The following is a 20,063-nucleotide window of genomic DNA, read 5'->3' as shown; positions in this document are numbered from 1 at the left end:
TTGCTTGGACAGTCAGTTACGAAATGCAGTCATCATTTATTATCAACCAAGTTCTTCAACTGAAAAGACAAATCAATACCCAGATTTAAATTGTAGTTATCTCGCGATAAGATCAGGTTTAACAAATCCCTTCGATTCAAATGCTCATACTAGTTTGCCAACAACAGCTAATTTGACCGCCGTATGTTCCTAAAGACGTGAAAACGTTTTTTGGAAATAGGTTTGCTTTGGGTTTGTCTATGGAGAATTAAATAATCATTTTATTATTGCAATAATTTATTTTAATTAATCAAGTAATCAATTAATTAATTAATTAATGTGATTATTACCTTTCCATCCCCTTCATTGACCCCGGATTCATTGACCTGAAAGGAACCAGAATTAAACGAGCCCCCTCCCCCTGCGGCTCCTGACGTCTTAGTACCGATGACACCACCACCCGAATATCCCCCACCCCCACCCCCATGAGTCATACCAAAGCCTCCCCCTCCAAATCCTCCATTTGCTGCAGCATGGGAGCCTCCTGTAGCACCGGAAAGCAAACTTCTCGCTGGGGTCCCGCCGACATTAAGACTGTCACCATCCCCTTTATATCCTGCCCCCGAACTCGCTTTGATATCTGCAGAATCAAACGTCTTATTTAGTGGGTTATATCGCATTCCTCCAATTCCATTGAACCCACCGTGGCGTGTACCATTTTCAGTAGCTTGCCCCGGGTCGCCGTCCTCATACCCGGACTTTGCCAGTCCCCCTCCTCCTCCTCCTCCGGCAATGACAATCTTCGTACTGTCGTAAAAAGTAACAAACGTGCCTCCACCCCCTCCGCCAGGCCGTTGCTCGAAGGTAAGGACCGGGAGACCCCGCTGGCCAACGACAATGACCAGCGTTGTTTCCTTGGTGAAGTAGAAAGTTCCTTTTATCCTCGCACCCAGTCCTCCAAGTTTCCATCCCACACAACCTTGGCACGTTCCATTACCTCCGGAGGCACCAAAGGCCTCTATAGTATAGGTCCCGGTGAAAGGGACCTTCCAGAGTTGCTTTCCCTTGGAGATGTCTACCTTTCCTTCCAGATTGGTGCCTTTGTAGCCAACGAGCTGTGATACCGTTGGTCCATCTATACCTTTTGCCTCCAGTGTCGTAAATATATATTGTTTAATTTTAACGTCAATGAACTCTCCGTAAATATATCCTTGGGCTTGAGTAGGTTTTACTTCTCGGTTGTTTTGGCACCTCTGGTTATTAAGCTGACATAAACCATCAACGTCGACATCTGAGTTTTGTCTAAAGTTGAACGAGAGACAGTCTGCATTGGATATACAAAGCTGCGAGCATACTGTAATTCCTTTGGTCATGTGACTGGCTATCACGTGCCCAAACAACGCATAGTTCTCTTGAATGGCAATCAAAGACGAAGCGCGGACGTCGGAGTGAGTCAAAGCCAGTGAGAATGGAGCAAACACCGAAGCAAGGATTATGTGAAGTATTACTTGATAGCTGAAAAAAGTTTAATATGATTTAGTTATTAAATTGCGTTTTTTCTTTGGTTCCAAGAAAACAGGAAGTGAATAGAAATTTATCTGATTCAGATTCAAACTGAGAATGAAGCAGAGAGAGTAACAGCTAGGGCGTTATTTCTGCTCTGCAGAAATCCTAAAATCAGAATAGTGCCAACATTTCCCTTAAAGTGCCCGTAACGTCAAAATTGTTATTTTCCCATCTGATCCTATATTTCATTCCAAGGACTGGAATCTGGGCGAAGAAAATTTGGCATTTCTTTCCAAATCGTTCAGTTCGAAGACTACTTTTGGACATCACAATTATATTTAACCTGTTTTGTTTTGCATACAATTAATTATACATTCTATATAGGATTACATTCGAAAACAGTTGACTATTGCATGCGTTGACATTTTCTACAAACAGCATCAAGTTATTAAAAACTTGGGACTAGGGGGATCATTTTGAACATCAAAATTCCAAACTTTTGATGAAGTATATTATATTTCACTCCATTTCAAGGCTTCTGCTATGTATGGATCAGTGGAAATTCTTCACCAATCCTTTAATTAGTGGCATTTCTGAATATCGCGTTGCTTTTTTCACATTGTAAAATGAAAGAACTCCGGTTACGCTCTAAACTCTTTAAGTGCGTATAAAAATTGAATGCAAATGTATTTTGTATTACATTGATCAAAACAACAAATCCGGTACGAAAAGCTGTTTTTTTTTTTAAATATCCGTCATCAGAAAAATCAAGTTAAAGCTGTTAATTAAACTTGCTGTAAGTCTTCAGACTAAAAATTCAGTAGAAGGCTTGAGGAATTTTAGAAACGTTTTCTCGCAGATGCAACGCTTCGCCAAGCACGCCCCTAGCTATTATCTCGTCCAAGAGTTATTTTTATTTTTTGCGTGAAGTGTCGGAGATAGGAGCATTCGTGGTACAGTAATGATTTGGTTAATTTGACAAGTTTTTTGGCTGCGATGTTACATCGGTCACGGTAAGATAGCTAAATAGTAAGCCATAAAATGTTTGACTGAACAAACTACAATAATTTGACAGGTCTCCGTCTTTTCTATCAGGCAATTTAATTCGTTCTTTGATACAACCCGTACTGTGATCGGTGTGACACGCGCAAATGCGTAACTCCCTCACTAACCGATCACATAACCCTTCCAACCCCCATGAGGAATTTTTGCTCAAAAATACTCAAGTTAATTTAGAGACTTTTTCGCATTTTATACGAGTCGTAAGTTTATCTTTTTACACAACTTCACCGAAAATAGAAAGAAAGAGAAAAAAAACCTCTGACACGTTGAAAGTCTGATTTAATTAAATTGTACTTTAACTTGGTACCGCGCAGTCTTCAAAAAACATTTGAACAGTTTTCATACTTTTTACCAGACTGAAATGAATGTCATCAAATAAAACTATTAAACTGCTACTGCAGAAACGTAAAAACCGTCCAGAAATGAAAGCTTCTTTTTTGCTTAATATCCTGGAAACAATGGGCGATAACTTGTCAGCTCTTATTGAATTCACTCCCATATAAAAAACAGAAGTGTTAAGTTACCATTTGTTACTAAAGATAGCAAACATCTCGTGGGAAAGAGTGGTGACGATTCGTCCGCTCTAATTGAATTTACTCCCTTGTGAAAAGCAAGAGTGTCAAATTACACTTTGTAATTAAAAAACAAAAATATCTCGTTATATTTGCATGCAACAAGAACAAAACAATCGTTACCCGCACTTGCTATTGTAAACGCTAGAACTGTTTCAAATCTGAAGTCTCGTCCCCTCTAAAACATGTCCTAAGAACTAGACGCGACGATTCGTGACCTCTAATTAAATTTACTCCTTGTCAAAAACAAAAATATCAAGTTACCTTTGTAACTAAAAATAAAAATATCTCGTTGCATTTGCATACTACTAACTCACGAACTGTTTCAAACCTCAAGGCTCATCTCGTTCATTAATATTTAACTAAACTCCTCAGCCTAACCCACAGAAAATGTCGAAGTAAACCCAAATATGAATACTTACTCCTCTTTTATAAATATGGCCGTTCTGAACTCTATCGGGATCAAATCTTCTCACATACCATTTACCTTTACAACAAGAAATTTGATTGGCTGTTTAGAGAAGATCCAATCTGATTGGTTTGACATACATACATCTCTCACTCACTCACTCATCCATTGACCCATCCATAACATACCCAACGCGCCGACTAAGAGGTATTTTTTTTACAAAAAAATAACTCAATAAACAGCCAGTCAAATTTCTTGTTGTGAAGGTAAATAGTATGTGAGGAGATTTGATCCCGATACAGTTCAGAACGGCCATATTTATTCCTTTATAAAAGAGGAGGAATTATTCATGTATTGGGCTTATTTCGACATCTTCTGAGGCGAGGATTTTGTGGGCGGGTTTGATAAACATTTGCAATTGGATAATCAGTCAAAGAAACATAGTGTTTGGCATATAACTACGAGCATACAATGAAGGGTGAGCTTTTCCCATTAGATAAAGTTTTCAATTGAATGAGTCAGCCGCTCTTCTACTAGGTTTAAGATTTGAATGATAAGAACAATTGTATTTTAGGGGAGCGGAATGCACTACTGGGAATTTGATGAGGTTGCGACCAGGTTCAAATCGTTTGCATGTTGTATTGAAACCTAAATATTGCTGCAGAGTTCGTATGGTAAGTGTTCCGGGCGTGTAGTCAATGTCAGCATCCATTGACAAGTTTCACTGTGAAAAGCGAAGAGACTACAATTAATTTGGTCAGCAGAACAAAACGATATTATTCTGTGACGATTTTACAATTATAATGGTTCTTGTTTACCACTGGAATGAGAAGATACGTTTGAAATGAAACTAAATTTTTTCTCTTCAATGTTATCAGGGTTTTCGCTTTCTCACATTAATAGCCAGCACGAATTGCAGTAGGAGAAAAAGGAAATTGTTTTCGTTCATGATAACTTTAGTGAGGTATATGAAGTCTTGGACGTTTTATCGTATTAACTGACAAGGACTTTGGTAATTGAAAAATAAAGACTGACGTGTATGTTGCCGGTTTGTGGTTTTTAGTCCGGTTTGGAGCGGAGTGTGAAAGTTAGATACATACATTGGGTTGTTTTAGAGTGCATAATGTTCAGTGTAATGGTGGCTAGTTACGAACGAGATGAGTCTTGAGTTTTGAAGCAGTTCATGAGTTAGTAATATGCAAATGGCACAAGATATTTTTATTTTTAATTACAAAGGGTAACTTGATACTTTTGTTTTTCACAAGGAGTAAATTCAATTAGAGCTGACAAATCGTCACCACTTTTTCCCACGAGATGTTTGCTATTTTTAGTTACAAATGGTAACTTGACACTCTCGTTTTTCACAAGGGAGTAAATTCAATTAGAGCTGACGAATCGTCACCACTTGTCCCCATGAAATGTTTAAACAAACAAAACAAGATATTGCTAATGTTAGTTACAAATGGTAACTTAACAGTTGTTTTTTTTTACATGGGAGTAAATTCAATTAGAGCTGACAACTTATCGCCTCCTATTTCCAGGATGTTAAACAAAAAAGAAGTTAACATCTTCGGACAGTTTTTAAGTTAGCAGTTAGCAGTTCATGAGTTAGTAGTAGGCAAATGGCACGAGATATTTTTATTTTTAATTACAAAGGGTAACTTGATACTTTTGTTTTTCACAAGGAGTTAATTCAATTAGAGGTCACGAATCGTCGGTTCTAGTTCTTAGGACATGTTTTAGAGGAGACGAGACTATTTAGATTTGAAGCAGTTCCGACGTTTACAATAATAAGTGCAGGTAACGATTGTTTTGTTCTTATTGCATGCAAATATGACGAGATATTTTTATTTTTTAGTTACGATGGGTAATCTGACACTCTTGTTTTTCACGAGGTAGTAAATTCAATTAGAGCTGACGAATCGTCACCACTTGTTACGAGGAGATGTTTGCTATTTTTAGTTACAAATGGTAACTCGACACTTTTGTTTTTTCATATGGGAGTAAATTCAATTAGAGCTTACAAGTTATCGGCTATTGTTCCCAGGATATTAAATAAAACTTGAAGAAGCTTTCATTTCTAGAGTGTTTTTACGTCTCTGCAGTAGCAGTTTAATAGTTTTATTTGATGACATTCATTTTAGTCCGATATTTTTAAAGGTGAAAAGTATGAAAACTGTTCAAATGTTCTTTGAAGACTGCGTGGCGTCAAGTTAAAGTGCATTTAATTAAATCAGACTTTCAACGTGTCAGAAAGGTTTTTTCCTTCCTTTCTATTTTCAGTTTTCTATTTTCTATTTTCTGGGAATTTATGATGTACATGCGATGTTACATCGGTCATGGTAAGATAGCTAAAATAGTAAGCCATAAAATGTTTGACTGAACAAATTACAGTAATCTGACACGTCTCCAGATTAATGTAGATACCATCTTATTTTCTAACAGGCAATTTGATTCGTTCTTTCATACAACCCGCACTGTGATCGGTGTGACACGCGCAAATGCGTAACTCCCTCACTCACCGATCACATAACCCTTCCAACCCCCAAGAGGAATTTTTGCTCAAAAATACTCAAGTTAATTTAGAGACTTTTTCGCATTTTATACGAGTCGTAAGTTTACCTTTTTACACAACACAACACAAACACAACTTCACCGAAAATAAAAAGAAAGAGAAAAAAAACCTCTGACACGTTGAAAGTCTAATTTAATTAAATTGCACTTTAACTTGGTGCCACGCAGTCTTCAAAGAACATTTGAACAGTTTTCATACGTTCTACCTTTAAAAATATCGGACTGAAATGAATGTCATCAAATAAAACTGTTAAACTGCTACTGCAGAGACGTAAAAACCGTCCAGAAACGAAAGCTTATTTTTTGTTTAACATCCTGGAAACAATAGCTGATAACTTGTCAGTTCTAATTGAATTCACTCCCATATAAAAAACAAAAGTGTTAAGTTACCATTTGTTACTAAAGATAGCAAACATCTCGTGGGAAAGAGTGGTGACGATTCGTCCGCTCTAATTGAATTTACTCCCTTGTGAAAAACAAGAGTGTCAAATTACACTTTGTAATTAAAAAACAAAAATATCTCGTTATATTTGCATGCAACAAGAACAAAACAATCGTTACCCGCACTTACTATAGCAAACGTTAGAACTGTTTCAAATCTGAAGTCTCGTCCCCTCTAAAACATGTCCTAAGAACTAGACGCGACGATTCGTGACCTCTAATTGAATTTACTCCTTGTCAAAAACAAAAGTATCAAGTTACCTTTGTCACTAAAAATAAAAATATCTCGTTGCATTTGCATACTACTAACTCACGAACTGTTTCAAACCTCAAGGCTCATCTCGTTCATTTAACTAAAATCCTCAGCCTAACCCACAGAAAATGTCGAAGTAAACCCAACATATGAATACTTACTCCTCTTTTATAGAAGAATAAATATGGCCGTTATGAACTCTATCGGGATCAAATCTTCTCACATACCATTTACCTTTACAACAAGAAATTTGATTGGCTGTTTATAGAAGATCCAATCTGATTGGTGTGACATACATACATCTCTCACTCACTCACTCACTCACTCACTCACTCACCCATTGACCACTCCATAAACATAGGCACGCAAGGCGTGCAAGAGTTATTTTTTTGTGAACTATAAGTCTCGGAGATAGGAGCATTCATGGAACTGTTTACAGTACTGATTTGGTTGATTTGACAAGTTTTTTTGGTTGCGATGTACAGCAAGAAAGAAACTGGGAGTTTATGATGTACATACGATGTTACTTGGTAATGGTAAGATAACTAAATAGTAAGGCCCTGTTCGCACTAAGACGAAAATTTGAGTTTAGCGTTTGCAAAAAAACTGAAAATTTTGTAATCACCAATTTTTTGTTTTCGTAGTCCTGTTCGCACATGAAGATGCGAAATTTTTTTTTAAGTGACGGATGTCACTTAGTAATTTGATCAATTTACCATCAAGATGTCGTGACATGTCTTAAAGGGGAAGGTTTCATACTTGGCGTTTTTTCTCTTTGTTCCCTTTTTCGTGTTTTCTGTGCTTCCAGTAGCTGCAGCAGTCGTCTGATCGTCAGTGGATGTTACGGATGTGAATGCTGTGTTCAGCGGATGTGGATGCATTGTGAATCCTCTCGAGTTGGCTGCGATGGAAACTGTAAGAAGTGCTGCTGTTGCTTAGCGATTTGGGAATCGTAATAACTTTGATTACCCTGATCTTGATCTTGGTAGCATTGCGAGCCATAATAATTGAAGTACCATGGATCGATGTTGCTTCTGTGCGGATGCATCTAGCTCAATTAAAATGGCGGGAAGTCATACGGTCACGTTCGCTTCGTAATCCATATGTTGCGAAATTTGATGACCCAATGACGGATGGATGTCAAGGAACAAAGGTTTTTCTCGCCTGACAAAATTTTTACAGCCTCCAAAGCTAGTCGACGGAATCTTTGAAATTTTGGTGGGTTCAAAAAATCGTTCGCACTAGAAATGGCTGCGTGTTGACAGATTTTTTGGCAAATCAAACAAAATTTCGCGTAGTGCGAACAGGCCCTAAGCCATAAAATGTTTGACTGAACAAATTACAGTAATCTGACACGTCTCCAGATTAATGTAGATACCATCTTATTTTCTAACAGGCAATTTTATTCGTTCTTTGATACAACCCACACTGTGATTGGTCTGACACGCGCACATGCATAACTCCCTCAATCACCGATCACGCAGCCCTTCCCCCGGGGGGGGGGGAACTTCCTTATATGGGCTATATAGGTCTGTGCGGCCCCGAAGGGTATGGTTTTTCAACCGTTTTGGTCATAAATAGGGTATCGATTTTAGCTGATTTTAGCTATTTTGGTCATAAATAGGGCACGGTTTTTGCACTCTAGCCTTGATATGGGTATGCTTTAAGAAGAAGCCACTTTTTCATCATTATCAAAAAGAAAATCAACAAAAGCCCTTCACAAATTTATATGTTTACGGTAATTTAACATTGGCTTGAACTAGGGAGCTAATTATAACGCAGGTCTGAAACAGGGTTTTGATTTGAGGGTCAGGTCGTAAATAGGGTTTCGAATTTTTGGTCAGGTCATAAATAGGGTAAGGAATATCGCAGATTTTGGTCATAAATAGGGTAAGGGTTTTGGGAAGCGGGCCGCACACCCCCAACCAATTTTTCTGGGAGTACCCCCTCGGGAGCCCTTCCAGCCCCCAAGAGGAATTTTTGCTCAAAAATACTCAAGTTAAGAGAACTTTTCGCATTTTATACGAGTAGTAAGTTTACCCCTTTTTCACAACACAACGCAACAACACTACTTCACCGAAAATTTAAAGAAAGAGAAAAAAACCTCTCTGACACGTTGAAAGTCTGATTTAATTAAATTGCACTTTAACTTGGTGCCACACAGTCTTCAAAGAACATTTGAACAGTTTTCATACTTTTTACCTTTAAAAATATCGGACTGAAAAGAATGTCATAAAATGCCCATCAAATAAAATATTAAACTGCTACTGCAGAGACGTAAAGCACTCTAGAAAGGAAAGCTTCTTTTTTGTTTAATATCCTGGGAACAATAGCCGATAACTTGTAAGCTCTAATTGAATTTACTCCCATATGAAAAACAAGTGTCGAGTTACCATTTGTAACTAAAAATAGCAAACATCTCGTGGGAACAAGTCGCGACGACTCGTCAGCTCTAATTGAATTTACTACCTTGTGAAAAACAAGAGTGTCAAATTACCTATTGTAACTAAAAAATAAAAATATCTCGTTATATTTGCATGCAATAAGAACAAAACAATCGTTACCTGCACTTACTATTGTAAACGTTAGAACTGCTTCAAATCTTAATAGTCTCGTCTCCTCTAAAACATGTCCTTAGAACTAGAACCGACTATTCGTGACCTCTAATTGAATTAACTCCTTGTGAAAAACAAAAGTATCAAGTTACCCTTTGTAATTAAAAATAAAAATATCTCGTGCCATTTGCCTACTACTCATGAACTGCTTCAAAACTCAAGACTCATCTCGTCCATAACTAGCCACCATTACACTGAAAATTATGCACTCTAAAACAACCCAATGTACGTATGTAACTGTCACACTCCCCTCCAAACCGGACTAAAAATCACAAACCAGCAACATACACGTCACTCTTTATTTTTCAATTACCAAAGTCCTTGTGTTTATACATACCTTGTGTTTTCTCACGTACCATTTACCTTTACAACAAGAAATTTGATTGGCTGTTCATAGTAGATCCAATCTGATTGGTGTGACATACATACATCTCTCACTCACTCACTCACTCACTCACTCACCCATTGACCCGTCCATAACATACCCGACGCGCCGACTAAGAGGTATTTTTTTTACAAAAAAATAACTCAACAAACCCGACGCGCCGACTAAGAGGTGTTTATTTTACAAAAAAATAACTCAAAAATTAAACTCTTAGAATTAAAGTAAAGCTTTCGTCGAAAATTGCACCCAGCAAAAATTTCTTCTTTGATAAAATGTATTCTTCACTTGAAAGCTTTAAATGCAAAATAATAATAATAATAATAATAATAATAAAAATAAAAATGGCAAAACAAAGCATTACGTCTGGTTTCAACTGAGGTTAAAGATCAAGAACGAAGCTCAGAAAGTAGTATAGTTGTAATGCGAAACTCCATTTGAAAGAATTAGCTTGATTCAAGAATTTTGGTTGGTTCCATTCCCCAGTGTTCGCTAATAGATACGTGAAAAAAATGCGACCTGTGTCCTCTGATGAAATAGCCTGGTCTACCATTGTTTCTTTTTATTCTCAGTCTCACATTTCCGGGTCGTCATTATCGAAAATAAAGAAGTTTTTCGGCGAATGTGCCATTTGTGTCTTTGTTGACTTAAGTAAAACCGGTCGTTAGGAAATGTCGTATTTTCTAACTTATACCATTTGTAATCCGAAGGATAATTATAAAATTGTTTCTATGTAAAGAGACTATACAAGGTCTTACATGCTATGGAAAAACTTTTTTATCGAGTTTGTTCAGTTTCCATTGTATTTTGCTTTAATTGGAACATTTTTTTTTTTTTTCAACGTTAAGCATGGTTGTGTTGGACGGATGTTCCATTTAATCTTGGCAGATGAACACGGTCTAGATCTATATTTCAAAGCGTTGTTTTACTTCTGAAATATATCGCTCTTTTTAAAAACTGATTAAAGTGGCAAAGGTCATCTCTTACCTTTTGGGCTCAGTTGTAACCGTTCCGTTCATCATTTTTCGAAACATTCCAAGCTACAATAGATTCAGTTTTATCGTCGTTTAACTGCCTGCCAGAAAGTCACAATGGGTAATTTGACACTCTTGTTTTTCACAAGGTAGTAAATTCAATTAGAGCTGACGAATCGTCACCTCTTCCTCCCACGAGATGTTTGCTATTTTTAGTTACAAATGGTAACTCGACACTTTTGTTTTTCATATGGGAGTAAATTCAATTAGAGCTTACAAGTTATCGGCTATTGTTCCCAGGATAGCTTTCATTTCTAGAGTGTTTTTAAGTCTCTGCAGTAGCAGTTTAATAGTTTTATTTGATGACATTCATTTCAGTCCGATATCTTTAAAGGTGAAAAGTATGAAAACTGTTCAAATGTTCTTTGAAGACTGCGAGGCGTCAAGTTAAAGTGCATTTAATTAAATCAGACTTTCAACGTGTCAGAGAGGTTTTTTCCTTTCTTTCTATTTTTGAGTCTTTTTTTTTTTTTTGTAAAAAAAAATACCTCTTAGTCGGCGCTTCGGGTATGTTATGGACGGTTCAGTGGATGAGTGAGTGAGTGAGTGAGTGAGTGAGTGAGTGAGTGAGTGAGTGAGTGAGTGAGTGAGAGATGCATGTATGTCACATCAATCAGATTGGATCTACTATAAACAGCCAATCAAATTTCTTGTAAAGGTAAATGGTATGTGAGAAGAATTGATCCCGATAGAGTTCATAACGGCCATCTTTATTCTTCTATAAAAGAGGAGGAAGTATTCATATATTGGGTTTACTTCGACATTTTCTGTGGGTTAGGCTGAGGATTTTAGTTAAATGAACGAGATGAGCCTTGAGGTTTGAAACAGTTCGTGAGTTAGTAGTATCCAAATGAACGGGATATTTTCATTTTTAGTTACAAAGGTAACTTGATACTTCTGCTTTTCACAAGGAGTAAATTTAATTAGAGGTCACGAATCGTCGTTTCTGGTTCTTAGGACATGTTTTAGAGGGGACGAGACTTCAGATTTGAAACAGTTCTAACGTTTACAATAGTAAGTGCGGGTAACGATTGTTTTGTTCTTGTTGCATGCAAATATAACGAGATATTTTTGTTTTTTAGTTACAAAGCGTAATTTGGCACTCTTGTTTTTCACAAGGGAGTAAATTCAATTAGAGCGAAAGAATCGTCACCACTCTTTCCCACGAGATGTTTGCTATCTTTAGTAACAAATGGTAACTTGACACTTTTCTTTTTATGGGAGTAAATTCAATTAGAGCTGACAAGTTATCGGCTTTTGTTCCCAGGATATTAAACAAAAAAAGCTTTCATTTCTGGACGGTTTTTACGTCTCTGCAGTAGCAGTTTAATACTTTTATTTGATGACATTCATTTCAGTCCGATATTTTTAAAGGTAAATAGTATGAAAACTGTTCAAATGTTCTTTGAAGACTGCGTGGCACCAAGTTAAAGTGCAATTTAATTAAATCAGACTTTCAACGTGAAAGAGGTTTTTTTTCTCTTTCTTTCTATTTTCAGTGAAGTTGTGTTGTGTTGTGTTGTGTAAAAAGGGTAAACGTACGACTCGTATAAAATGCGAAAAAGTCTCTAAATTAACTTGAGTATTTTTAAGCAAAAATTCCTCTTGGGGGTTGGAAGGGTTATGTGATCGGTGAGTGAGGGAGTTGTGCATGTGCGCCTGTCACGCCAATTACAGTGCAGGTTGTATGAAAGAACGAATCAAATTGCCTGTTAGAAAATAAGATGGTATCTACATTAATCTGGAGACGTGTCAGATTACTGTAATTTGTTCAGTCAAACATTTTATGGCTTACTATTTAGCTATCTTACCATGACCGATGTAACATCGCACGTACATTATAAATTCCCAGTTTGTTTCTTGCTGTACATCACAACCAAAAATACTTGTCAAATTAACCAAATCGTTACTGTAAACAGCTCCATGAATGCTCCTATCTCCGACACTTCACACAAAAAAATAACTCTTGCACGCCTTGCGTGCCTATGTTCAGTTCTAGATGGTTCGAGAATTTGGGATTGTACTGTAATTTTTTTTAGCAGGATATTGTTGGGATTGTATCTGGAAATTTTTGGTTTTGTGCTCAAAAATAAAAAATAATGTTAAAGTTAAGTACGTGCCCGATCTAAGGCGGAACTTTGGCGTGAAACATTCGGGTTCCATCCATAATCACCGACGTAGTTTTCCTCACTGTACGCCAGAAGATGGCGTAAGTTATTTGCTCGATTTAATTTTAATTATTGTAGTGGGTTAACTCTTACAAGTGATATTTGAACTGAATTAATTCAATTCTATGATTTTCAGATTTGTCTTCCCGAACCGACATTTAAAGTTTTGGGGGGTTTAGTTTCCAGAGATGTGTCAGAAAAATGATAACACATTTCAACTAGTGTCAAAAATTAAACTCTTAGGATTAAAGTAAAGCTTTCGTCGAAAATTGCACCCAGCAAAAATTTCTTCTTTGATAAAATGTATTCTTCACTTGAAAGCTTTAAATGCAAAAAATAAATAAATAAATAAATAAATAAATAAATAAATAATAATAATAATAGCAAAACAAAGCATTACGTCTGGTTTCAACTGAGGTTGAAGATCAAGAATGAAACTCGGAAAGTAGTGTAGGTGTAATGCGAAACTCCATTTGAAAGAATTAGCTTGATTCAAGAATTTTGGTTGGTTCCATTCCCCAGTGTTCGCTGATAGATACGTGAAAAAATGCGACCTGTGTCCTCTGATGAAATAGCCTGGTCTACCATTGTTTCTTTTTATTCTCAGTCTCACATTTCCGGGTCGTCATTATCGAAAATAAAGAAGTTTTTCGGCGAATGTGCCATTTGTGTCTTTGTTGACTTAAGTAAAACCGGTCGCTAGGAAATGTCGTATTTTCTAACTTATACCATTTGTAATCCGAAGGATAATTATAAAATTGTTTCTATGTAAAGAGACTATACAAGGTCTTACATGCTATGGAAAAACGTTTTTATCGAGTTTGTTCAGTTTCCATTGTATTTTGCTTTAATTGGAACATTTTTTTTTTCAACGTTAAGCATGGTTGTGTTCGACGGATTTTCCGGTTAATCTTGGCAGATGAACACGGTCTAGATCTATATTTTAAAGCGTTGTTTTGATCCTTACTTCTGAAATATATCGCTCTTTATAAAAACTGATTAAAATGGCAAAGATCATCTCTTACCTTTTGGGTTCAGTTGTAACCATTCCGTTCATCATTTTTCGAAACATTCCAAGCTACAATAGATTCAGTTTTATCGTCGTTTAACTGCCTGCCAGAAAGTCAATGGCAATCTGACAATGCTTAAAAATAATGATATCACAAGGAAATGTAATTTAGAAATCTTTCCGCCTCCACTAATAAAAAGTAATGTTTGCTCGAATGCATTAGAGCCCTAAACACACGTAAACTAACTTGTCAATCACTAAACAGAATGGTGTAAGATTTTATGCTGTTCTTTGACGTTCACCTGCCTTTATGTTTTACTAATAATTTGAATTTTGAGCTCGTACTTGAGGTTTCCTTTAAACCTAATTGATTTAAACAGGAAGTACGGAAAATATATATTTAAATATATGATTTTCTAATCTAATTTGCCCGTCTCTTGTTAGTTGAGCTAAGAAAGTAACTTTGACTGAAGTTTATTTAGCCGTAGTTACATGTCGTCCTGGTCTTTCGGTTATTTCCCGATGGTCAACTGAATTTTGAAACTGCCTGGTTAGTGTACCAAGCTTTCGGTGAGTGTGCAAATATGTTTGTTTTTCCACATTGCAGAATGAACGAAGACGCGTGCTTAGAAAAGGAGGGATGGCCTGGACCGAAAGTATCGGCGTAAGAGCTAATGCCGGGATTCTTCTTCTTTTTTTTTTTTTTGAGTAAAAAGGGGGGGGGGGGGGGGAGGAGCACACAAAGTATGGCGAAAAGAAACTTAAAGAGGAACTACTCAATATTAATATTGCAGTGCAATATTCTAACTAAAGCTTTGTACCCAGTAGATTATTTACATTGTATCAGTACAAACTTCTGTGCGACTGCTTTAAATATCTTCTCAAAAGAATTCCTTTCTTGCAATACCAGATGTCGAAAATAAATTTTGAATTTCATATGAAACTCCTGAAAGTACTGGTGAAATGAAACTGATGATGAAATTTTGCCTGTGTTTGCACAATTTCTCTGCACTTTGAAATTTATTTCCTCGCCTTCCCATGGGAAATTGTTTATCTTTAGCTTTTAGAAAATGCAAAAAGGACTGTAATATACTTGAAATTATTTTGGTACAAGGTTCTTGTCCACTGAAAACTGAAATTCCCCGATTTCCTATCAGATTTCGTCTTACAAATTCCATTCAAATCTGCACGGAAAACGTCCAAGTTTTGGTTGCATTTTGATAGGTTCTGGTTTTCATTCTTCCTGGATGGCTGATATAATACTCCTGTGTCAAACAGGGAAAATAATAATTTCCCTATGGTTGCCTGTTTATAAACAGACTGCAAGAAAGAGGCGATAGATTGGGGTCACATAACCAAAATTGGGATAGCGCCGCTTCAAATTCATATTGTAGAGGCGTCTTAGCACCTATTCTTCACGTGTGTATTTTCTCGTCTTAACCTCTCTCTCAACGAACCAAAAGAAAGCAGACTAATGTTAGCCTGAAACTGCCGGCTACGCTGGTTCGTGGTAGCTTGATATTTATTGAACTTTTATTGGAAAAGTATCTCATAATATTTTGTGATGTTCCTTGCATTTGCAGGAACACTTCCCCGGTGACGAAGAAGGTCAGTTTGCCTGTTTCGTACGATTTCGACCATTTTTCTTCGTAATCTTCTCCAGAATTTGATTATTAACTTAAACTTGTGTCATACACTTGGCTTCTTAAGTCTGCCAGCTTTGTATCCAGTAAGAATGTCTGAGTCATGGTCATATGCAGTTATAAAGATAACGAACAGGCAAAACACCATGCAGAATGCGGGTTATTATGTCTGATGGCTAATTGCAAATGCATAGAAATTATACATGCTGCCCGCAAAAGACACCATCCTTCCTCTCTTCGTTATGTATCGTGTCTAGTACCGGTGGGTAAATTCCTTCAGTTCCACCATCGGAGTATGCACGCTTCCTTCTCCACGAAAAAACATTCCTTAGCCGACCCTGTCCACGGTCTCCCCTCTTGAAAACTGGTCACCATTGTAACGCATGTGGGCAGCTTAGTGCTTTTACTGGATGTATCCGTGTCATACAACTGGTTACTTCTGCTTGCTACGAATTCAAATAAAATTATCTGAGTCACTAATGACCAGTTGAAAATACAATGTAAAATACACATCTTGCTCGAAGAAGCACTTCGTTTTGAAATGTCATTAATCCAGTTCTGTACCTAATTCATCAGTGTGATAATGAGCCTACCGTCTCCATCATTGACACCGCTCTCGTTAATCTGCGATGTGCCATTGTTTATGGAGCCTCCCCCTCCTGCGGTAACATTGTCTACTGACACCCCATCAACTCCTCCACCGGAGTATCCGCCTCCTCCTCCGGGAAACCCCAATGCATAACCCCCTCCACCAAATCCTCCTGTTGGTGACCGATTATCAGCAACGTGACCACCAAGTTGAACATTTTGAAAACTCAGCGCTTTTCCATCCTTACCCTCGCCATCTTCCCACACTCCTGCTCCAGTCCCAGACAATATGTTACCTGGATCCGATCTTTTTCCTCCTGACCCGGCTTTACCTCCTTTCCTCGTTCCTGCCTGACTAGCTTGTCCAGGGTCACCGTCCGTTTTACCGCTTGCTCCCCCTCCTCCACCGGCTACAATCAGAGGCGAATTATTCATGAGTGTAACGAAGGTGCCACCTCCCCCACCTCCTGCGGTATTCGGAAAGTCGGAGTTAATCTTCCCTTTTTGTCCGACTAATATTTTTAACTTTTGCCCACGCTTGAGTGTAAAGGAGCCCGATATTTTTGCACCCAGACCTCCAAGCCTCCACCTCGTACATGTGTTACATTTGCCATTCCCTCCCGAAGCACCGAAAGCATCGATAACGTACCTTCCTGTGTTGGGAACTGTCCACATTTGAATGCCGTTCTTTAGTTGGACTTGACCCTCAAGCGACGTGCCCAAGTACCCGGATGTGCTCGTTGGTCCCGTAGGTCCTTGTGCACCTAGCGTTGTAAAAACAACAGGTAAAGTTATCCAGTGGCCATGGACGAAGTTGCTTCTTCGCGTGAGGTCTTGCTTTGCAAATTGAGAAGATGAATTGTTCAGCTCGCAAAGATTAGAAGCCGTGCCAAAGTTGAAGGAAAGACATTCTGGTTTAGACAAGCAGTGTTGGGCACACGAAGTAATTCGTCGCGCAGGGTGTAATTCCATTACGTGGCCTAATAAAACGTGGTCTTCCCAGATAGATAAATAAGAAGAACGGAAGTCATCGTTGCCGTAGAAGCTTTCAATACATGACACGAATATTAAGATCATAAAAAGTGACGTGAAGCCAGGCATTCTGTGTACCTGAAACAAAAGATTGACGTGTTAATAATAAAATGGTGGTAGGAAAGTTTTCACGATTTGGCAGTTAGCAATTTCAGACGAACAGCTGGAGGGATATTATTTACAGGTGACTCTCGATAACTCAAACCCTCGCTAACTCGAACATCGCAAATAACTCGAACCAAAATCGTTTTCCCTTTTATTTTCGTCATATGCATATATTGACTGTAATCTCCTCGGTAACACGAACCCTCGATAACTCGAACCTCCTGCTAACTCGAAGCAATTTTCGTTTCCTTCAGGTCATTTCCCATATAATTGTGCCCTCGATAACTCGAAAAATGTTTCTCAATACGTAACAACTCAAAACAATCAGCACTGTAGTCCAAAACATTGGCATTATTTCTTGAAAAAGTAAATCGCATCAACTCTGTTGTAGAAGCCCAACATTGATCTCTTTGAAACGTGCAAAATTCGCAGTACTTGGAATTCTCCTGCTTTGCTTTCTTTACGTTTCTTTCTTACGTTTATTCGTTCTGATTTATAAAGTTATTTAAAAATGTATTGTTCCATTTTCAGTAGACTTCTCTATAATTAAATTGATTAAATCGTACATTGTATGAATACAAATACAGTAAACAACGTTTTATCTTTATTTCCGGTCCTTTGTTCTCAACTTCAGATAACTGGAACTCCCAATGACTCGAACCTTTTTGAATTACCTTGAAAGTTCCTTAAGTGCCAGTGTTGTGCAAAGATGACAGGATACTTTCACGAAGGAAAGATTCAGAATCAGTCTAATTACTAATTGGAGCAAGACCTCCTCTCATATAAGCGTTATTTTGTCCGTCACGTAACCCCCCTTCCCGCAAAGTCAAAAGAATCGTTGCATGAAGACCCAGATGGTTGCGAAGCAAATTCGGTGGGAAGGAAACAGGAAGAGGCGAGTGCAAACTCTTCTCTTGCGCTGCCACGGGCGGGTCTCGAGCATGTGACTCAGTATATAAACAACGTCTCCAGATTTTTTTGCTTTGAACGACAAAAAATTAAATAAAGGCAAACGACGAAAATGATGTTTGTTTCGTTTTCTTTCTGTCGCCCATCTGACGTGAAAACCAGGGTTAATGAAATTTCCCTGTATTACCTGTATCGTTGATTTCTTACAAACGTCAGTAATGTACGCATGTGTTATTTGTATTCTAACGTTTACGATTCATGAGTACGTGCTTCCGTGTCGCTGTTCTAATATGGATTTCCTTCCTGCATGTCATAGCTCCGTTGTTGATCATTAACGGTCTTTTCCTTTTAGCTTCAATGTTTTTTCAATAAGATCTTAGTTATATGCGAAAATCAAAATTTAGGGAAGGAAATATTATTTATTACAAAGAGAAAATCATTCCGCCTTCAAGTTGGTGTCTCAATATACCTTGCAATACAAAGAAAGAGCTGAGTACGATTTCGTTTTAAAACTGTGACAATGAATGATAAATAAGATAGCAAAAAACAAATAGGGACTTGCAGTGGCACATAACAGTCTCTTCGTCCACCGTTTCCCGATCGAATTGGAATTTAGAGCTTACGGAACCATTTGCCAAGTAGAGCCATTTATCAACGATGCAAAGCTCGTCGTGAAAGCCAAGAAAAGCAATGCTATGTAATCGAATAACAAGAACAATATACATTCTAGCTAAACAATCGGACGATACTCCTATTCAATTTTTTTACTCAAAGTCACAACAAACGTTGAAGAATCGAAATTTGGTGTTTGGCGTTTGCGGTAGTTTTAATTACTATTTGTAGTTTCATTGCGGCGGCCTTAGGCTTTTGGTCTCCGCCAAAAGGACCCCTTTATGATGGCGAAACTTGCTGATTATCATATTTTTGAAGAATCTCTTCTAGAAATTACAAGTCTACAGGTTAATACTTACCTAGTTAAGCCGACGACATGCAGAGAAAAGGAAAAATGAACACGAATGTCCAACTGAAACACGATCCAAGAAATTATCTACCAGATGCACTTTTCGCACTCATATATCTTCTGTTTGCTTGAAGAGGATTTCCTATTGGTTCAACAATTTGTTTTTCCTGACAGAGGACTTGAAGGCACCTTTTTTAAAGTCACTTGAACAAATATTTCCGCGCATAAGATGGCCGTTCCCAAGACGTTATTGTCGATGAATATGATCCAAGGTCCCAACAGAAGCTTCAGTTACGTTAGCTAAGAGCCACTTACCGCTGAATACAAAAAGTGAACGAATTAAGGTGTCATCTTATATTTTGTAACGTAATAAAGGGACAGCAAGAACATGATTATTTCCAATATTAAAACGGAAGCGGTAGCCAGTTTTCCGTGAAAATTACAAAGTCTCTGCTTCTTAAATATTGATTCAAGTGTGCTGGTGAAATTGGAAAAATGGATATCAAGTTGGTGAGATTAATTTCGCCTAAATGTCACAGCTTCAACCAATAGACATTAAAAAAATTGTATAGCTTTTTTTTTTTTCTTTAATTTTTTTTGACGCAATTCTGAAAAGGTAACAGTACTGTTGGAAAACGCCGATTAACTTGTCTACCACGATGACAGTTAATTAAATCTAACAAAGCTTCGATGGCTTTGAACCGACTTTCCTGAATGTACAAGTTTACTTTGGATTTTTCACCTTAATTAATTTAATCTCCACATCAAGAGTCAAGGAGAAAATTTTCCAATCATCTTTGGATAGTGAAGAGCGATTGACA

The 20,063-nt window shown here is 37.5% G+C and overlaps 2 protein-coding genes across 2 annotated transcripts; both read right to left on the bottom strand.

The window, feature by feature from the left end:
- Positions 1-148: 148 nt before the first annotated feature.
- Positions 149-7,677, bottom strand: LOC145462219 (uncharacterized). The gene is made up of 2 exons (XM_081445727.1): positions 7,556-7,677; positions 149-1,494 (listed from the first exon to the last, which is right to left on the bottom strand). Exons 1-2 carry the CDS (start codon positions 7,675-7,677, stop codon positions 306-308), a joined length of 1,311 nt encoding a protein of 436 aa, XP_081301853.1. The 3' UTR covers positions 149-305.
- Positions 7,678-15,230: 7,553 nt separating this feature from the next.
- LOC145462640 (uncharacterized) lies at positions 15,231-19,454 on the bottom strand. The gene is made up of 2 exons (XM_081446218.1): positions 19,253-19,454; positions 15,231-17,345 (listed from the first exon to the last, which is right to left on the bottom strand). The coding sequence occupies exon 2, from the start codon at positions 17,334-17,336 to the stop codon at positions 16,212-16,214; it is 1,125 nt and encodes a 374-aa protein (XP_081302344.1). The 5' UTR covers positions 17,337-17,345; positions 19,253-19,454; the 3' UTR covers positions 15,231-16,211.
- Between the last annotated feature and the right edge of the window lie 609 nt (positions 19,455-20,063).

Source organism: Orbicella franksi, chromosome 12 (genome assembly GCF_964199315.1).
Source record: "Orbicella franksi chromosome 12, jaOrbFran1.1, whole genome shotgun sequence".
NCBI lineage: Eukaryota > Metazoa > Cnidaria > Anthozoa > Scleractinia > Merulinidae > Orbicella > Orbicella franksi.
This window is presented reverse-complemented; position numbering and strand designations above follow the sequence as displayed.